Raw genomic sequence first — 17,047 nt, 5'->3', positions numbered from 1 at the left:
GTTATTTTTTAATCTATGAAATATAATTTTTTAACAATTCCCTATTCTAATAAAAGATTAGGTTTAACCTCCTATTGACTGACAAGTGTCATACAATTAAAATTCCTCATTAATGTTATATATCATATATCATGCCATTTGTCAACCTATTAATTATGCATTTTAAATTTTAAATTTCACTCTAATTACATTAAACTAATAATTGATTATCCATTTCAAATTTTAAATTTCTCCTCTAAGTACATTAAATTAATAATTGATTCTTTATTTAAAATTTTCTCACTCTAATTATATTTAATTAATAACATTATATTGAAAAATAAAATAAAATTAATACAGATTATAAGGCGATATAACTTCACGTATTTATTTAAATTAATGATTATAATTTTGTATAACTAAAAAAATATCCCTTTATGTAATAATTTGTTTAAAATAATTCTAATTTTTTAATATGAAATTTTAATTAATTTTATAACCGTGGTTCGCACGGGTTATAAACTAGTTAATATAATAAATTTAGGTTGTTACTAAAAAACCTCATATGATGAGATACATGTATGAAAATCAACACACACTACACTCACACACATATGGAGGTTCATTTAAGACACCCCTAAATTTATCATTTTTCACCACTTTTGCATAAAGTTTATAGTTGTTGGTATGTGAACATTGATATTAAGTATTCAATTAACTACTTTATGGCTCATCGGATAAGATTTGGTAACAACTCCCTCAAATGACTCAAGTTTAAATTTTGAAGGCTTCAATCAAGAGGCGGCGTAGGACAACAAAGTTTAATGCTTAAGGCGAGCCCCGATAACCCTACAAATTGGGAATGGTTCATTGACAAGTTCGGTTTTTGGCTATTGAAACCCATTGGCTTTAGTTTTTAAATTAGTTAGATCTTTATTATGAATTGAAATTTCTGGTAGTCATATGAGAATTTCACTTTCTTTTTCTTTATCAACTCATGCTTTTTATTACATCCATTTTCTCACAAAATTTCCAAAGCTCATCATCTACAATCTCACGGTTATGTGTCTCCTATCCATTTTTTCTTGTCTTCAATGGATAGTAGCTTACCATGCATTTGTTGTCCGAGTTCCTTAGATTCCGCTTTCATTTTTTTGTACTTTGTTTCTTTGGCTTCTACCATCTCCCTCAGAGATACCCCACAACCTTAGATCACTCTTGGAGATTGAAGGATGACTAAAGTGAATGAATGACCGAACAAAATACATCTTCAAAGAATGGCTTAATAGCTTTCAGTGTGAATTATAGCATTATAGCAGGATGTAAACTGATTTAAATAGATTGTGAATACGGAGGTAAGTAGGAAATCTAATGATTTTAAGCAATGTTTTAAAACCCGGGTTTTTAATTGACCCGGTGTGATGACCGGTTCACAGGTCAACCCGGTTTATGGTCTTTTTCTATTTTTATATATTTCTACTTTCATGCATAATGCATAAACATATAAAACCAATAATTTGATGTCCACAAAGTTTAAACATTAAAAAATATTAAAGAAACCGCAAACGCCTCGTTGTTTTGGCGTTCGCTACTTGTATTGAACTATCCAAACCCTATTAAAACGAGTCAACCCGGTTTTAACCGGTTCGACATAAGCGGTCGAACCGCGGTTTAAGGGAAACCCAGCCGGTTCGATCCGGTTTGTATTTTTACAAAACATCAGTCTCAATTGACCCGCCTTCTATCCCAGGTCACGGTCCAACCGGTTGAACCGGCCAGGTCGACCCGGGTTTTAAAACATTGATTTTAAGTGGTATGTGAGAAATCATAATTCATAACTAGTTAGATGGGTGTTGTGTGATAATAAAGTGGTAGCTAAGGATAAAATGTTAGGCATGAGTCTTGTAGTTCACTTTATTATAACTAGTTAAGTGGGCGTTCGTGTGAAATTGCATTTACAACATTTAGTTTCTAACAAATAAATACTTAAATGGAAACTCCAAAATTCCATTCTCAAATCCAGACTCGACTCTAGAATACATTGTTCTACAGATAATTGTTATTTTTGAAAAGCCTAAAAATAATTGGGTTTTTTTTGTTAAAAATTTCGTCTATATGAGTTAGTTTAATCCAACCACCACCACCAAAGATCTCACTTATGGATTCTAATCTCCTTATATATGCATATATGCATACACATGTTTCATTCTAAAAGCCGATGCATGAAAATGGTTTCTAAATAAGCGAAGAATTGAAGTAATAAAAGTAAAAACATATTCCTTCGGTTTCATAAACAAAAAATGGGACTTGGTATATATATTTTCTAACCATTAAATGTCAAATGACAACACCAAGGCACATGATTTCTTGATTGTAGAAGTTTTTTTTTTTTTTTTTTTTTTTTTTTTTTGCTACATTGGTAGTAAGTAATATAGATACATACAATGTACATGTGTTGTAGTGTATATGTAGAGTATGTGACTATATTTAACTTATAGCACCTCTTTTTCAAGTTTCAAAACTGCCATAAATGCTTCTTGAGGCACATCAACTTTTCCAATTGCCTTCATTCTTTTCTTTCCCGCAGCCTAATTAGAGCAAATAAATAAATAAATAATGTTTTAAAGAGAGAGAAAAAAAATATATACAAATAATTTACCTGTTTCTTTAGCAATTTTTTCTTCCTAGAGATGTCACCACCTACAATCAAATTAAAAAATGAACATTACTAATTATAATTTATTACATTAAAAAATATAGAAATTAAATTTAGTATTAAATTTTTTAATTACCATAGCATTTGGCCAAAACATCTTTCCTAATTGCTGATAAACTTTCACTAGCAATCACCTTAGTACCTATGCATGCCTGTCATCAAGTTCACGACATAAGTAAGAATAAAATAATACAAATAAATAAAATAAAATTGCAAATCATTAATTTATGATTTTAAGTTTAATTTTATTATTCGAGGTAGAATAGAATAGATGAGGCTTACTTGGATAGGCACTTTAAACATTTGTCTAGGTATAAGTTCTTTTAGCTTTTGAGTCAAAGCTCTTCCCACAGAATATGCCTATAAATATAAAGAATTAAGTTCATGTCATTATAACCTGTCAATGAAAAACACAAAAAAAGTAAAATGACCAAAATAACCTTGTTTAGGTATTACTGTATAAGTTCTTTTAGTTTTTCTAGAGATGTTTTCGATTATGAGGACGAGGAGGGCGTTTACGTCTTTTGCAGAGACAAGAACAAGCTATCTCTTTCATCTTCTATTGAAAAAGAAAAAAATGACCAAAATAACCTTGTGTAGGTATAAGTTCTTTTAGTTTTTCTAGGGGTATTTTCGATTATGAGGATGAGGGTGTTTACGTCTTTTACACAGACAAGAGCCACATGTGTAAAATTAAAAAACAAGCTATCCCTTTCATTTTCTATTAAAGAAGGAAAAATGACCAAAATAACCTTGTCTAGGTATAAGCTCTTTTAATTTTTCTAGATCTATTTTTAATTATGAGGACAAGGATGGCGTTTACGTCTTTTGCACAAACGAGAAGTCGAGAACCACATGTGTAAAATTAAGAAACTAGCTATCCCTTTCATTTTCTATTAAAGAAGGAAAAATGACCAAAATAACCTTATTTAGGTATAAGCTCTTTTAGTTTTCCTAGGGCTATTTTCGATTATGAGAATGAGGAGGGCGTTTATGTCTTTTACACAGCCAAGAGCCACATGTGTAAAATTAAAAAAAACAAGCTATCTCTTTCATTTTCTATTGAAGAAGGGAAAATGACCAAAATAACCTTGTCTCTGTGTACAATAGTTGACAAGGGCTCCACACCTTCACCATTTATCAACACATCAAGCTTTATCAAATCGCTTTCCTTGTATCTGAAGTCATAGTTTTAATTAGATTATTTAAAATTCCATGAATTTAAAAAAAAATCAAAATAATATATATATATATATATATATATATGTTTACCCGATAAAAGAATATTCCATACTAGCATAGCCCTTGCTCCTTGATTTTAGCTGATCAAAGAAATCGCCAACCATCTGAAAAAAAAAAAAAAAAAAAAAAAAAAAAAAAAAAAAGATACAGGACACTTGTGATATACTATAAACATAAAACTCATAAAGAAAGATATTTATATTTTTAGAAAATATAAATATTAAAAAATAAACCTCAGCAAGTGGCATCTGATAAGTGAGTGAAGCTCTAGTCTCAGTAATAAATTTCATTTCTTTAAAATCTCCTCTTCTTTCTTGAGAAAGTTCCATAAGTGCACCAATATAGTCCTTTGGTGTTAGCATCTCAATCTACAGAAAAGATTTATAAAATAAAAAAATTTTAAAAAAAATCAATATTTATTTAAAGTTTTAAACACACACACCATAAATATATAAAACAGCGACAAACCTTAACAATTGGCTCTTCAATTGACCTCCTCTTACCAGGTTCAGGAAGTGCTGATGGATTTGAACATTCAACCTAAAAAAAAAAAAAAAAAAGCAGATGAAAGAAATCAAACATTTAAAAATTAAAAAAAGAAAAATAGAAAATATTTTATATTTACAATTTCATCATTGGAACAGTGGACTCGGTATACGACACTTGGAGCAGTAGTTATTAGAGACAAATTGTATTCCCGTTCAAGTCTTTCCTGTGCAATAAAGACAAAATATAAAATTTCACAATTGGCCCTTGCGGTTTACAAAAGCGGCGCATTCAGTCCCTATTTTCTTTTTTGTTATGTGGATGGTCCTTGTGGTTTCAATTTCTTGTGTGGTTGATTGTAAAATGACTTTTGTACTTATTAAAAATAAAAATAGTTAGAATAATATAAAATAAAGTCTGTAATCAATTAAAAAAGGTACAAAAGTCAATTTACATGCACCAATGACTAACCAAACAAGAAATTGAAACCACAGGGACCATCCGCATAACTAAAAAAGATAGGGACTAAACGTGCAACTTTATGTAAACTACAAGGACAAATCATGAAACTTTGTCAAGACAAAATTTACATAGAGTAAATTGCAAAATTGGTCCCTGTGGTATTCAAAAAAGTGCATTTGAGACTTTTGAGTACACTTTTTTTTTCATTCACATGGTCAGTCCAAAATTGAAACTTCCATGAGCAGATTTGGTCCCTGAGGTATCCCAAAAAGTGCAGTTTAAGTCCTTTTTTTAGACGGAAGTTAACTCTAGGGACCAAATCTGCTCATGGAAGTTTCAATTTTGGATTGACTATGCGAATGAAAAAAAAAATGTACTCAAAGTCTCAAAATGCACTTTTTTGAATACCACAGGGACCAATTTTGCAATATTTGTTAATATAAAATGATAAAAATACATATCACCTATATAATATAATATACCTGAACAATTTCCATATGAAGAAGACCCAAAAACCCACATCTAAATCCAAATCCCATTGCACTTGATGTCTCTGGCTCAAACTGAAAACATAAAAATAAAAATAAAAATAAAAAAAGACAATTTACAAATACCACAAATGATGAATCTTTGAGTATATTACACAAATGGTCCCTATGGTTTGGGATAATTTGCACGTTTGGTCTGTAACTTATTTTTTTAACTCAGAAGGTCCCTACAATTTGTTTTTGTTGAGCGCTAGGTCCCTGTCTTACCGAAAAAGACTATTTTGCCCTTGATTTTTTAATTTATTTAAATAAGGTGGGGTAGGTAAGGTGAGGTGGAAGTGGAGTTGGGGGTATGTTTATTTAAATACATTAAAAAATCAAGGGCAAAATAGTCTTTTTCGGTAAGACAAGGACCAAACGCGCAATAAAAACAAACAATATGGACCTTCCGAGTAAAAAAAACATAAGTTAGGGACCAAAGGCGCAAATTACCCTAAACCATAGGGACCATTCGTGTAATTTAGTCATATTTTTTACATACCTTTAATGCAGCATCATTAAGCTGTAGTTTCTCCAATGCATCACGTAAATCTGGGAATCTAAAAAGAAAGAAACAATGATATGTTGATTAATATTTTTTTAAAAGAAAAAAAGGTGACATGGCATTGTGGATTAAAGAGATATAATATAATAATAATAATAATAATAATAATAATATATACTGGTCTGCATCGATTGGAAACAAGCCACAAAACACCATTGGAGTGGCTTCTTTGTATCCAGGTAAAGATTGATCTGCTTTTCTTGTGTAGTGAGTTATGGTGTCACCTACTCTTGCATCTGCTACTGATCTTATTGAAGCTGATATGTATCCCACCTTCAAATGTGAAAAAGACCAAAATACCCCCCATGAGTAGAGTAGATATTTGAATTGTAAGAAACATGGAGAGCGGGTTGTTTATTACTGAATAGCAGTAAAAATCTATCCCAATCTTTAAAAAAATATTTTTTTTTGTTAAATGACCAAAATACCCCTATATGTAGATATTGGAATTGTAAGAAACATAGGAGTGGTATTATTACCTCACCAGCATATAGTTCATCAACTTGCAACTGATTAGGGGATAAAACTCCAATTTCATCAGCAAAATAATCCTGCATCATGTCATTTGTTTTCTTAAAAAAAATATATTAAACCAAGTTTAATTAATCTCAGTATTATTACAAGAAGCTTAAAAAACAAGAGAAGAGTGGTTTTAGTTTTAACCTTTCCACTAGCCATAAAATAAATCCTGTCACCTTTCTTTACAGTTCCATCAATAACACGAAAATAGACAATAACGCCCCTATACGCATCATAGTAACTGCAAAAAATAAAATTCATGGATATGAATTATGAAAACTTACTCACAATTATTCATAGAGTGAAATTTTGGTATTATTAATAACAAAAAAAAGTGAAGAGAAACAAAATGATTAAAGGATTTAATTAATATTTAATACCTATCAAATATAAGAGCTCTCAAAGGTTTTTTAGCAGAATCAAGTGGTGGAGGAATCCTTTGAACAATTGCAGTCAGTATTTCATTTATACCTATTCCCTCCTGTAATATACATTAATTAATTATTACCATCTTAAAATGTAAGGGTAAAATGGTCATTTGGTCTAATTCAGACATTATTCAATCTACAAATGTATATGAACATCAACTAATGAACCTTTGCTGAGCAGTATATAGCATTGCTGCAATCCAAGCCAATAACCTAAAAAAAATAAGATGAATTAGAAAAAACCATGTTTAACACATGTTAATTGGAACATAAAAAATAGAAAATGACGAAAATACCCTTGACCAAAATCACATCAACTTAACTAACCTCTTCAATCTCCTGAACAACGCGGCTTGGTTCAGCACCTGGAAGATCTATTTTATTCAACACCTGAAAAAAAAAGTCAAATAATTTAATAGTGGTTTTTGTTTTTATAACATTTTATTTAATTTTGTATTCTTATTATTTACTATCAACTTACAGGAATGACTTCAAGGTTGTTTTCCAATGCCAAATAAACATTAGCCAATGTCTGAGCTTCCACTCCCTATTATATAAGATTAATCACAGAATATAACAATAAAAAAATATTTCTTTACATAAAAACAAAAGTAATTCAAATTTTTTTTTAAATTTCAAATGTGGAAAATGTGAAATACATACCTGTGAGGCATCTACAACAAGGAGAGCACCCTCACATGCAGCAAGAGATCTAGAAACCTGAAATCAGGAAAAAGAATGTCAACCAACAATATGTATTTGTTCTTAAGTTTTTTAATATGAAAAATAATAAAATTATAGTTTATTAAATTATATGTCATACCTCATAGGAGAAATCAACATGGCCTGGAGTATCAATAAGATTAAGGCAATAAGGTTTGCTTTCATGTGTGAAACGCATTCTAGCAGCCTGAAAGGGTAATTTAGGAAAATTCATTTAAAAGAAAATACAGAAATGAAAAAGAAGAGAAACATGTATTATTTATTACCATGTTTTACTTGTATTAATTATTAGCTATTACATGGTTCTTTCAATTAAATCAACATATATCTTAATGCCTTTACACCAAATGATATAAAAGTCTAACAACTTGCAATAACATGGGAATTTGTAACTAATAAACTCATAAAGGTTTGATTTTTGAGTGTTACAACATTCTACTTATGTGGTAATTGGATTTAACTGAAAGTACTAAAAGACAGAATTTTTGGTAGTTCATCATTTTAAGATGTGATTTTGGAGTCTTGAAGATATCAAGATCAATTATGAGAAGGAATCTAACACATTTTGGTTAGATTAACATCACATAATCAAGGTATGAGCCCTAATCATACTTTCATCTAGTGATTTTCTGTTAGGGTTTACAAATTTGGGGATTCTAGTTGTGGGACTTAGTGATAAGGGGAAAATGAAGACTTAGCTAGAAACAAATAGAAGCCTTATAAGATGTTACCCTTCTATCTAATATTTTATTAATTTTACCTAGATCATACTCAAGTTGTTTATTATTTTGTATTGGTTTGTGAGTATGATGATACAATTGTATGTCTACATGGTTTTGAAGTACACCATTTGTTGATAATTTAAAAACAGTTGTATCACAATGACACAACATGTAAGTGAATGTCCTAGAGCAGAAAAATGAGATGAACATTATAAAACCTTATGCCTTTTCACTTCCTTTCAATGAAAAATGTGCTAATGGATTTAAAAAAATGCACCTGTAATTTGATAGTGATACCCCTTTCTCTCTCAAGATCCATGTTATCCAGAAACTGTTCCTTCATATCACGTGATTGCACTGTACCCGTCACTTGCAGCAATTTATCAGCTAATGTCGATTTTCCATGATCAATATGTGCAATGATGGAGAAATTCCTGATGTTTTCTGTGGGAACCTGCAATTCAATCAAAATAACTGGTTTAAAATCGCACCTAGTTAGAAGGTTATGTTCCACATGCGAACCAGTTCAATACTTCTATCCAAAGAGGTCAATAGAAGTGCTAAAAATTCCCCTCATGTCTTATCAAAGCGAATACCTGTGAGAATGTGCATAATTTTGAAAGGATTGACCATACCTTCAAAAGACGATCTCGGCCGGCGACAAATGTCGCTTCTGAGGCAGAAGCATCTTTGGACTGGACGTCTGCGGCCTTACTACACACGCGATACCTACTCCGGCGACTTCTACTGTAACTGTTGAAATTATTTCTGGAAGAGGGAAAAGACTGTAGACTGTAAAATGTTCTGTTAGAGGCGGGAAATAGAAGGTGGTGGTGGTGGTGGCTGATGCTAGGGGTTCTGCCGCAGTGGTGGTGGTTGCCCTGTGGTGGTGGTTTCGAGGATAAGAATAGCTTTAGGTTCGTCGCCATTCCCACGGTGGTGGTGGTGGTTGCTCTCGTTGGCTGTTGCTTTTAAACCACAAATTCGGGACTTACCCGCTATCTTTTGCATTTTACATTTTTACTTGATTTTAGTCGATTTCATACCGTATAAAAAACCAATATTCATCTTGGTTTTTTTTCCTTAAGTTTTTATTTCATTTAATTTTGTTTTATGTTAGAGTTATTAAGTTGCATTACATTATTATATTATAATTACTATTGCGATTGTCAAATTTATCTATGTATTTGTGTGTTCGTTTTGACTTACTCTCGTCTTGTTTCATTTTTTACTTTTTTACATTTTTTGGATGTCTTCAGGGTTGTATTTCTTTTCAAAAGATAAGAACGGCAACTTTCAGTCATCAAGAATAGATAATACTATCACTACTACTGTTATAAGATTTTATTTTAAGTTATAGACGACAACATCTATTATCAGTGTTACTTCAAGCATTAATAACAAAGACCTCCACCACCACAAATTCTTACTTGTCAACTTTACGTAGCAACTATTCAAAGACACTATAATGCATAAAAACGACACTTGTGTAATATTTTCAACAGTTTCGATTATGATTTTTCTTTTTAAGTTTCTTTTATAAAGAAGTGTTTGTTTAGAAATTAGAGGGAACCACTTAGAAGCAAAAAATCTCTCTCTCACTCCTTCCTTTTATAAGTCCAATATGTGTGGATCACTTAGTAAAACAAACTAGAGATTATAAGCATAATTTATAATATTTTACAATTTAATATAAATTAAAAACATGATAAATGATATGACAAATATTATTATAAACAAACTCAATGGATGGAAAGCATGGGCGATGACATCGGGCTTCCAAATTTTTATGACCCATTTTTTATGTATCTACTTATATTATTATAAGAGAAAAAAAAATGTTTGATATTAAGTAATCGAAGGCAACGGCAAAAAAAAGATTTGAGCCAAAATTGTGGAGAAGACGAAGAGCTTACAACCGATTCTTTAGAAATCTAAGCAATTAATCATTTTTACTTAAATAAATTACTATTAAGGGCCTTATTTTTTTTTATTTTGTTGAGGGCCTTAAATCGGTTTGAATCGACCATGGATGTTTTCTACGTGACACGTTCATTCTACCATTATGGAGGTGATACCTTCGACACTACCTCCCTCTAAGTCCTACCCTATTATTGTAGGTTTCTTGGTTATTGTGTTTTCAAATTTATGGTTAATTCTTTAATAGGACTCCTGATGTTTATTGTTATTGTATTGTCTAGTAGGATTTCCACTATTGTTGTGTTGTCTAATAGGATTCGTGATATTTGTTGTTATTGTATCGTTAAATTCGTGATATTTGTTCTTGTCTGCCCTTCGGTCCAAATTTCTTTAGTTTTCCTCCATTCTTGATATGGATTGATTGTGTCAATCAATTTATGTAACTTATGAACTTATCATTTGTGATTGTTGCGACGGATTTGTGTTTAGGCATCATGACGGGTAAAAGAGTGAGGGAGCCCATACATACAAAATATGAATCATGTGCCAAAAATATATCTCAATATAGTTATATAGGCACCTAATTCTTGCTCTTATGCCCCTGTTAAGTTTCTTACATTATTACATACAAGATTTCGCTAGTTGATGAAGTTCAAATAACAACACTAGCTTTTTTGTATAGTATAAATCTGACTCGTTTACATAAAACATGCACAATCTAATTGCTAAGACTAAGGGGTATGGGGAAGTTTTTATGCGTCAAAACCTATGTGGCATGCATCCTCACTGGTGAACACCGCCCCAAGTCAGGTAATTGTGTTGTGGAGTGGCTAGCTTCATCGAAGCTTACGTAAATCATTTTCTCTATCTCTTTTCTTTCACATCTTTCTCTCTCTTGTTGACAACATGTTCACTAGTGAACATCATTTCCACTAACCTAGTGAAATGTTTGTGGAATGATTAGATGATAATGTGGCTTGCTCTTCACTACTTTTTCACCAATAATGATATCGGATAGCCTAACAAGTCTAAACAACCAAGAATAACATTCAAATTGATAAAAATAATCCAATGGGTCAATCTCAAGATGTACATACGATACACAAAACCCTTGATCGGTATTTATTATTCATAGTGTAGGAGTTGACATACTCACCAATCACTAATTACCATATCTTCATGCAATAAACCGTCTTTACCTTTTCCAAAATGTCATCAAACAATGAACAAGTACACTATTGACAAAGTACAATTAAATCTTAATTGTGTTTTCGGTTTTACTTTTGTAAAGCATATATGTTGAAGAAAATAAATTCACTTGGCTTCAAAGCCATTTGATACATTTCTTTTTTAGCTAAGCTTTTTTATTTTATCCGTTTTAAATAAAAATTCACAAAACCGACCTATTACTAAAATCACACACACAAACCAAAAATGGGTGTTTTGACTATTGTAGCATCTTTTTGGGTGGTATAAAACATTGCATTTTTTGTCTCGATCTAAACCTAAAGAGTGTTTGGGATTACTTTTGAACATCAAAAGTCCTTTTGGAGAAGAACTTTTTGTAAAAAGAGTTCTTTAAAATATATTTAGATTAGCAAAAGGACTTTTGTGTTAGCTTTTACATGTAAAGTCACAAAAAGTCAGGTTTTTGTGACTTTTTGAAACTCCTCATTTTCCTCACAAAAAGTCATTCTAAAAATAACCCCAAACACCCCCCTAATACATGCCAAAATGCAGTACCAATGTTCTGTCCCACATGTGTATTGAACCTAACGTTAAAGAATGCATGTCAAACAAAGTACAAGCATCGATCCATCAATTCCAATATCAGTCTAAAGCCCACCAAACACAATCCAACTTGTTGCATTGTGGATAACCAGACTTCTCTTTCTCTCTTGGTGTCAATCCAATACACATCAAACACAATACAACCAGACGAGTTAAAAATATAACATAGTAGGTAATCAATTAGAGAACACATCACCATCAAAATACACATATTCTAACCAAGTTTAAAATCACCAAAACATTTCACGACTCATCAACATCTTCTTCATTCTTCATTATTCATTCTTCATTCTTCAATCACAATCATCGTTTTTTAAATCCGTATTTTTTACGTTCATAGAACAGGTCAGTTTTAGCACTGCCCAAATTGACAATCTTCGGGCAGCCATCCCGATCTTTTTCTTGTTGCGTGCATTCTTTGCAATAATAAGCATCAGAGATACCAACACCTCCACAAATGACACATCTACCCTGGAAGGATCCATAGTTGCATTCATCACATACACGTACAAGTGTACATGGACGCACATACGAGTCACAAATTACGCATTTGCCATCACATTTTTCACAAAGCCGCCCGATGGCAATTCCAGGCTGCTTCCTGCACATGATCAAATCCGGATGATGCTTTGCCATGACAACTACTCAGCCTGCAATAAACAGTGTTGTTGAAGTTGAAATTGTTAAATTTGAAAAGGGCATTTACGTCTTTTACACATACGAGTCCCTAAGCTTCCTAGGGGTATATTTGATGATGAGATGAGGAGGGTTCTCTATGTCTTTTTCTTAGATAAGAGATCAAGAGTGAGTCTGTGAGGTGTTTTCAATGATGATGAGGAGGAGGGCATTTAAGTCTTTTGCACAAAGATGAGACGAGGAGTGTGTCCCTAAGCTTTAGGAACGCTTTCTAAGGTCAACTTCTGACTAGGATGAGGAGGGCATTTATGTCTTTTGCAAAGACAAGAGATCTAGGTAAAAAATAGAATATGTTGTCCATATTGGTAGCAAGAACAAATAATGTTACTATTCATAAATACCATGAATGTTTTTAAAATAGAAGTATAAAGAATAAAAAATAACTTGATTGACTTTTGAATTTTTTTTATAAACATTAGCATTATTGAATTATACAAATGAAAGCAATTCATCACAGTTTATCAAAGAATTGTTATCTGCAGGGTTTACTTTGCCAAAACCATCACATTTGATCAGAAAAATGGGTTCAGTTCTTCAGTGAACCTGTTTTTAAGAAGATAAGCAAGCTCCACTTAAGTTTTGTCTCGCTTTTATATGTTGTATAATTTATAAACCCTTTATTTGATTCGTTGAGGAGATCAGCAATTTGTTGGTAATTTTTGGATTCAATGGCAGATTTGATTGATTGCTCAAGTATCCATTGTGATGAGATTGAATGGATGGGAGATGAGAAGTAAATGGAAGGGAAAGAAAAAGAACAGTGTGTTTTACAATTACATAGCTTTTTCAGTGCAATTGCCATAGATTGATGTTCAGAGCCCCAAATTTTTGATAAAATGTGATGTTTTTGGCAAAGTAAACCCTGAATTTATGAACGTTTATTCATATCCTAACACCAATCAATCAGCATGTTCATCAAATATAGCTAACCAATTAAGAACCCTAGAACATTTTCTCGCCATAACATTATCAGACAAAAAAAATTCAAATTCAGCGACTCACCCGTTGTAATTTTGCATAAGGAGTAAATGTTAGGGTTAATCGCACATCCAAAACTTTAAAATAAAGGAGTTTCTAGGTTTGTATAACTAATTGCGAGGATCTTCACATGAAAATGACTAAATTTGGAGGTTTAGCAAGCATAAACTATACAGCAGCCAAAGAAAAACTCCACGAAAACACACGAATGGAGCAAATATACAGATATACGTTGATAGAGACAAAGAAACTTAAAAGTAGTGGGTTTGACAAAAATCTAACCTGATGATGCTTGAAAAGGTGGGACGCAAGATTTTGGGGATTTAAAACCCGATGAAGAAAGGTTGCAAGATGTTCAGACGGGATGCTGCAGTAGCTGAAACTTGAAAGTGAATCCTCGAGCCTCCTTCCGGAAGTTTGTGGAAGTCGGGCCAATTTTAGGTCGTTTAATATCCGGGTTCGAGCCCCGAAACCACAAAGTCTTTTGCTTTTAGAATTCAAATGTGTTTTTGGTAAAAGTTTTAATTTGACTTATTAAGGTATAGGATCATTTTTGTATATTTACATATGGGTAATATTATTTTTTTTACTCATTTACCCAACTAATTCTTTCAGTCGTTCACAAATAACCAACATTACCGGCTATTACCTCTTTTAGTCGGTTGCATTGATTTAGCTCAGTTAAAACGCATTATGTGGAATTTTACGTGGCCATTACACATCTTTCTCATTTAATTAGGGTTCGACATCGTCAACTTGGGACAACCTCCAAAAACACACCCTGATTACCTTTTTTTGTGATAAATCAATCGATACAGCAAATCGACGACTAGGGTTTAGAATTGAAGGTATGAGTTGAAGTCGACTGTTAACATGGCATCCTCATCTACATGTATGTATGTAGCTGTAGATTTTCATTATAATAGAGTGCTTTCGCCAAACCCGTTGGTGTACTTAGACCCTGTAAAACAAGTGTATGTGATGTGGATTTAGGGGGATTTACGTATAAAGAGTTTCTTTTGTGGCTTATGAAATTAACCAAAGGAGAATGTGATAATGTCTACTACTGTATTAGCAAAGAAAGCTTGTGTGAGGGTATTAGAAGAATCGACAATGATGTTGATTATTGGGAGTTTGTGGAAACTATTTATAGTCTTGAGAGTAAATTAGATATGTGCATTAACCCACTTAATGGTAGTGACAAGCATTCAGTCACAAAAAAAGAGGTAGCGTGATGAAATGCAGCATATGCAGGGAAAGTGGGCATAATAGAACCACATGTCCTCAAAAACCAATTGAATAATCATCAAATCTAAATTCAAAGAAAAAGAAACCCAAGAATGCCGGTATGTTTGATATATATATATATATATATATATATATATATATATATATATATATATATATCTTGGATAATTTAACATATTTGGCATAACTTAACTTTTCAAGTATTGCAAAACTGGTAAAGTGAAGGTTGCCTTGTCACATGAAGTTGATTAGAAAGTGACAGTGAAGTTGAAATGGAACCTGATAGTGAAGTGGAGTCTTTTGATGTTGAATTTGAAGATGGTGTTATTCAAGAACAAGCTCAAGCTCAACCTGAAGATGATGTTGAATTTGAATATCAAGTAGATGATGTTATTCAGGAACAAGCTCAAGCTCAAGCTGAAAATGCTATTAAAGTTCAAGCTGAAGTGCAAGTTGAAGTTGAAGATGATAACCAAATTATAGTTCAAGATCAAGTGGAAGAGATTATGCAGAAAGTACCAGCTTTTCAAGTTGTAGTGGGGAAGAGGGCAAGGAAACCTTCAGAAAAATTACAAAACTTAAGATAAGAAAGAAGTGGGAGGGGAAACAGGGAAGCAGTGTTGACAATCAGTATGAGTTGGAATAGTTTTTGGCTTCTTGGACTGTTGTTAATGTTTTGGCATCTTTGACTGGCATCTTTTAACTTTGGAATCTTTTGGCACATCTTTTGAAATCTAGTTTGAATAGCTTATTAAATGCATGTTTAAGTGTGTTGTCACACCCCCGAACCAGGACGGCGGAAACGTCCGAGGACGGATGACGTCATTGGATAGTATCATAACAGTTGAATATAAATGAAACATAACAACCCAAACAGCATACATTGAGAATACAAGTTTACATGGTTCACACACTGTGTTTGTTCAAAATTACACATCAAATGACTAAAAAGCAGAAACCCATGATGCAACAACTCCTGCTCTCAAAAGGATTTGAATACCTGTTTACTGGTTCCCTGAGAATATAAGTGATTTTGAAAAACGTCAACAATAATGTTGGTGAGTTCATAAGCATTTTTGTATGAAAAGTGTTTGTAATTGTTTTGTTTAAAATGGTTTTGTATACTTCCAGAAAATCCGATATTTTCTATAAAAATGGGATGTAAGCCTTACATCCAAGACTAAAAATGTATGTATGACTTTTGTTTCTTTTCCTTGTAAAATGATAGTGTATGTTTCTAAAAAATCCAATATTTTCTTATGTATGAACTGTAATCTTAAACCCTAAGACCAGAAATGTAAGAAATGTTGTATTGTAAGATAGTATGTAGTTTTATTCTTTTATAAAACTGATGAGGTGTAAGCTTCTCGTAAACCAAATAGTATAGTTAATCCCTATGTGAGTTATTATAACCATGCTTAATGTGAATCTTATGCCCGAACGACGTTCTTCAGGCGTCGGAATCGGTAGATATTTGTCACCCTAGACTTGTCGGTCTAACTGTAGCGAACAACTTAGGTTTAGGGTTGTCAATCATGTATAGATCTATACATAACTATCTCGCTCTCCCTCCAGGAGACTCTGGTTATAATGCAGGACTTAAAGTGTATGCTAGATAGGTACGGTGAAGAGAATGTCTCACTAGAGCATTAACAGATTTACATGAACTACAACTCCATTTCTCTTGTTAAATGAAATAATTATACCATTGAAAAATTATGAAAATGTGGTTTTGTGACTCCCAAACTATACCAATTATAGTTTACCTTGTATGTTTTTGTGTGGACTATTTATACAAACTTTTATATAAATATAAAGTCAAATTCTTGTCTAGGGTTAATATATGTTATTAAAACATAATATCATTGGGTTTTAACCCACCAAAACAATAATGATTAAAATATAACAATTTTTACTAGAAAAGTTATTTTTAATAAAAATTACCAAAAACTTGTAGTTTGTACAACTCATATTTTTCCTGTTGATGTTTGTTATTAAAAAATGAGTTATGTTTTCATTATCTTTGCATACCAAACTTCATATTA

General features: G+C 32.0%; 2 protein-coding genes across 3 annotated transcripts; both read right to left on the bottom strand.

Annotated features, from left to right (window-relative positions):
• Positions 1–2,264: 2,264 nt before the first annotated feature.
• Positions 2,265–9,355, bottom strand: LOC145096725 (Small GTP-binding protein). Of its 2 annotated transcripts, XM_079034119.1 has the most exons (22): positions 9,005–9,354; positions 8,647–8,823; positions 7,748–7,834; positions 7,588–7,644; positions 7,406–7,471; positions 7,252–7,314; positions 7,093–7,137; positions 6,877–6,977; positions 6,641–6,737; positions 6,457–6,528; positions 6,096–6,250; positions 5,915–5,972; positions 5,368–5,448; positions 4,563–4,649; positions 4,406–4,477; positions 4,171–4,305; positions 3,968–4,041; positions 3,786–3,873; positions 2,978–3,055; positions 2,772–2,847; positions 2,639–2,679; positions 2,265–2,567 (listed from the first exon to the last, which is right to left on the bottom strand). In XM_079034119.1, exons 1-22 carry the CDS (start codon positions 9,296–9,298, stop codon positions 2,472–2,474), a joined length of 2,100 nt encoding a protein of 699 aa, XP_078890245.1. In that variant the 5' UTR covers positions 9,299–9,354; the 3' UTR covers positions 2,265–2,471. The 2 variants fall into 2 exon arrangements, with proteins under 2 accessions (XP_078890245.1, XP_078890246.1); XM_079034120.1 differs by lacking the exons at positions 2,265–2,567; positions 2,639–2,679; positions 2,772–2,847 and having other exon boundaries at positions 2,978–3,092; positions 9,005–9,355.
• Positions 9,356–12,081: 2,726 nt separating this feature from the next.
• On the bottom strand, positions 12,082–14,168 carry LOC145096709 (PHD finger-like domain-containing protein 5A). The gene is made up of 2 exons (XM_079034118.1): positions 14,037–14,168; positions 12,082–12,730 (listed from the first exon to the last, which is right to left on the bottom strand). The coding sequence occupies exon 2, from the start codon at positions 12,714–12,716 to the stop codon at positions 12,384–12,386; it is 333 nt and encodes a 110-aa protein (XP_078890244.1). The 5' UTR covers positions 12,717–12,730; positions 14,037–14,168; the 3' UTR covers positions 12,082–12,383.
• Positions 14,169–17,047: the final 2,879 nt, after the last annotated feature.

The sequence above is a fragment of the Lactuca serriola genome, chromosome 1, assembly GCF_051521515.1.
Source record: "Lactuca serriola cultivar US96UC23 chromosome 1, Lser_US96UC23_V15, whole genome shotgun sequence".
Lineage (NCBI taxonomy): Eukaryota > Viridiplantae > Streptophyta > Magnoliopsida > Asterales > Asteraceae > Lactuca > Lactuca serriola.
Note: the sequence above shows the minus strand (reverse complement) of the source record. Positions and strands in the feature narration are given on the sequence as shown.

What these genes read in the sequence shown, in the direction of transcription:
- LOC145096725 (XM_079034119.1), bottom strand. Translation starts at nt 9,298, where the DNA reads ATGGCGACGAACCTAAAGCTATTCTTATCCTCGAAACCACCACCACAG. An exon ending in TTGTTGTAGATGCCTCACAG is followed by an intron (nt 7,472 to 7,587) that starts GTATGTATTTCA and finishes CTTATATAATAG; the next exon opens with GGAGTGGAAGCTCAGACATT. An exon ending in ACAACCTTGAAGTCATTCCT is followed by an intron (nt 7,315 to 7,405) that starts GTAAGTTGATAG and finishes TTTTTTTTTCAG; the next exon opens with GTGTTGAATAAAATAGATCT.
- LOC145096709 (XM_079034118.1), bottom strand. Translation starts at nt 12,716, where the DNA reads ATGGCAAAGCATCATCCGGATTTGATCATGTGCAGGAAGCAGCCTGGA.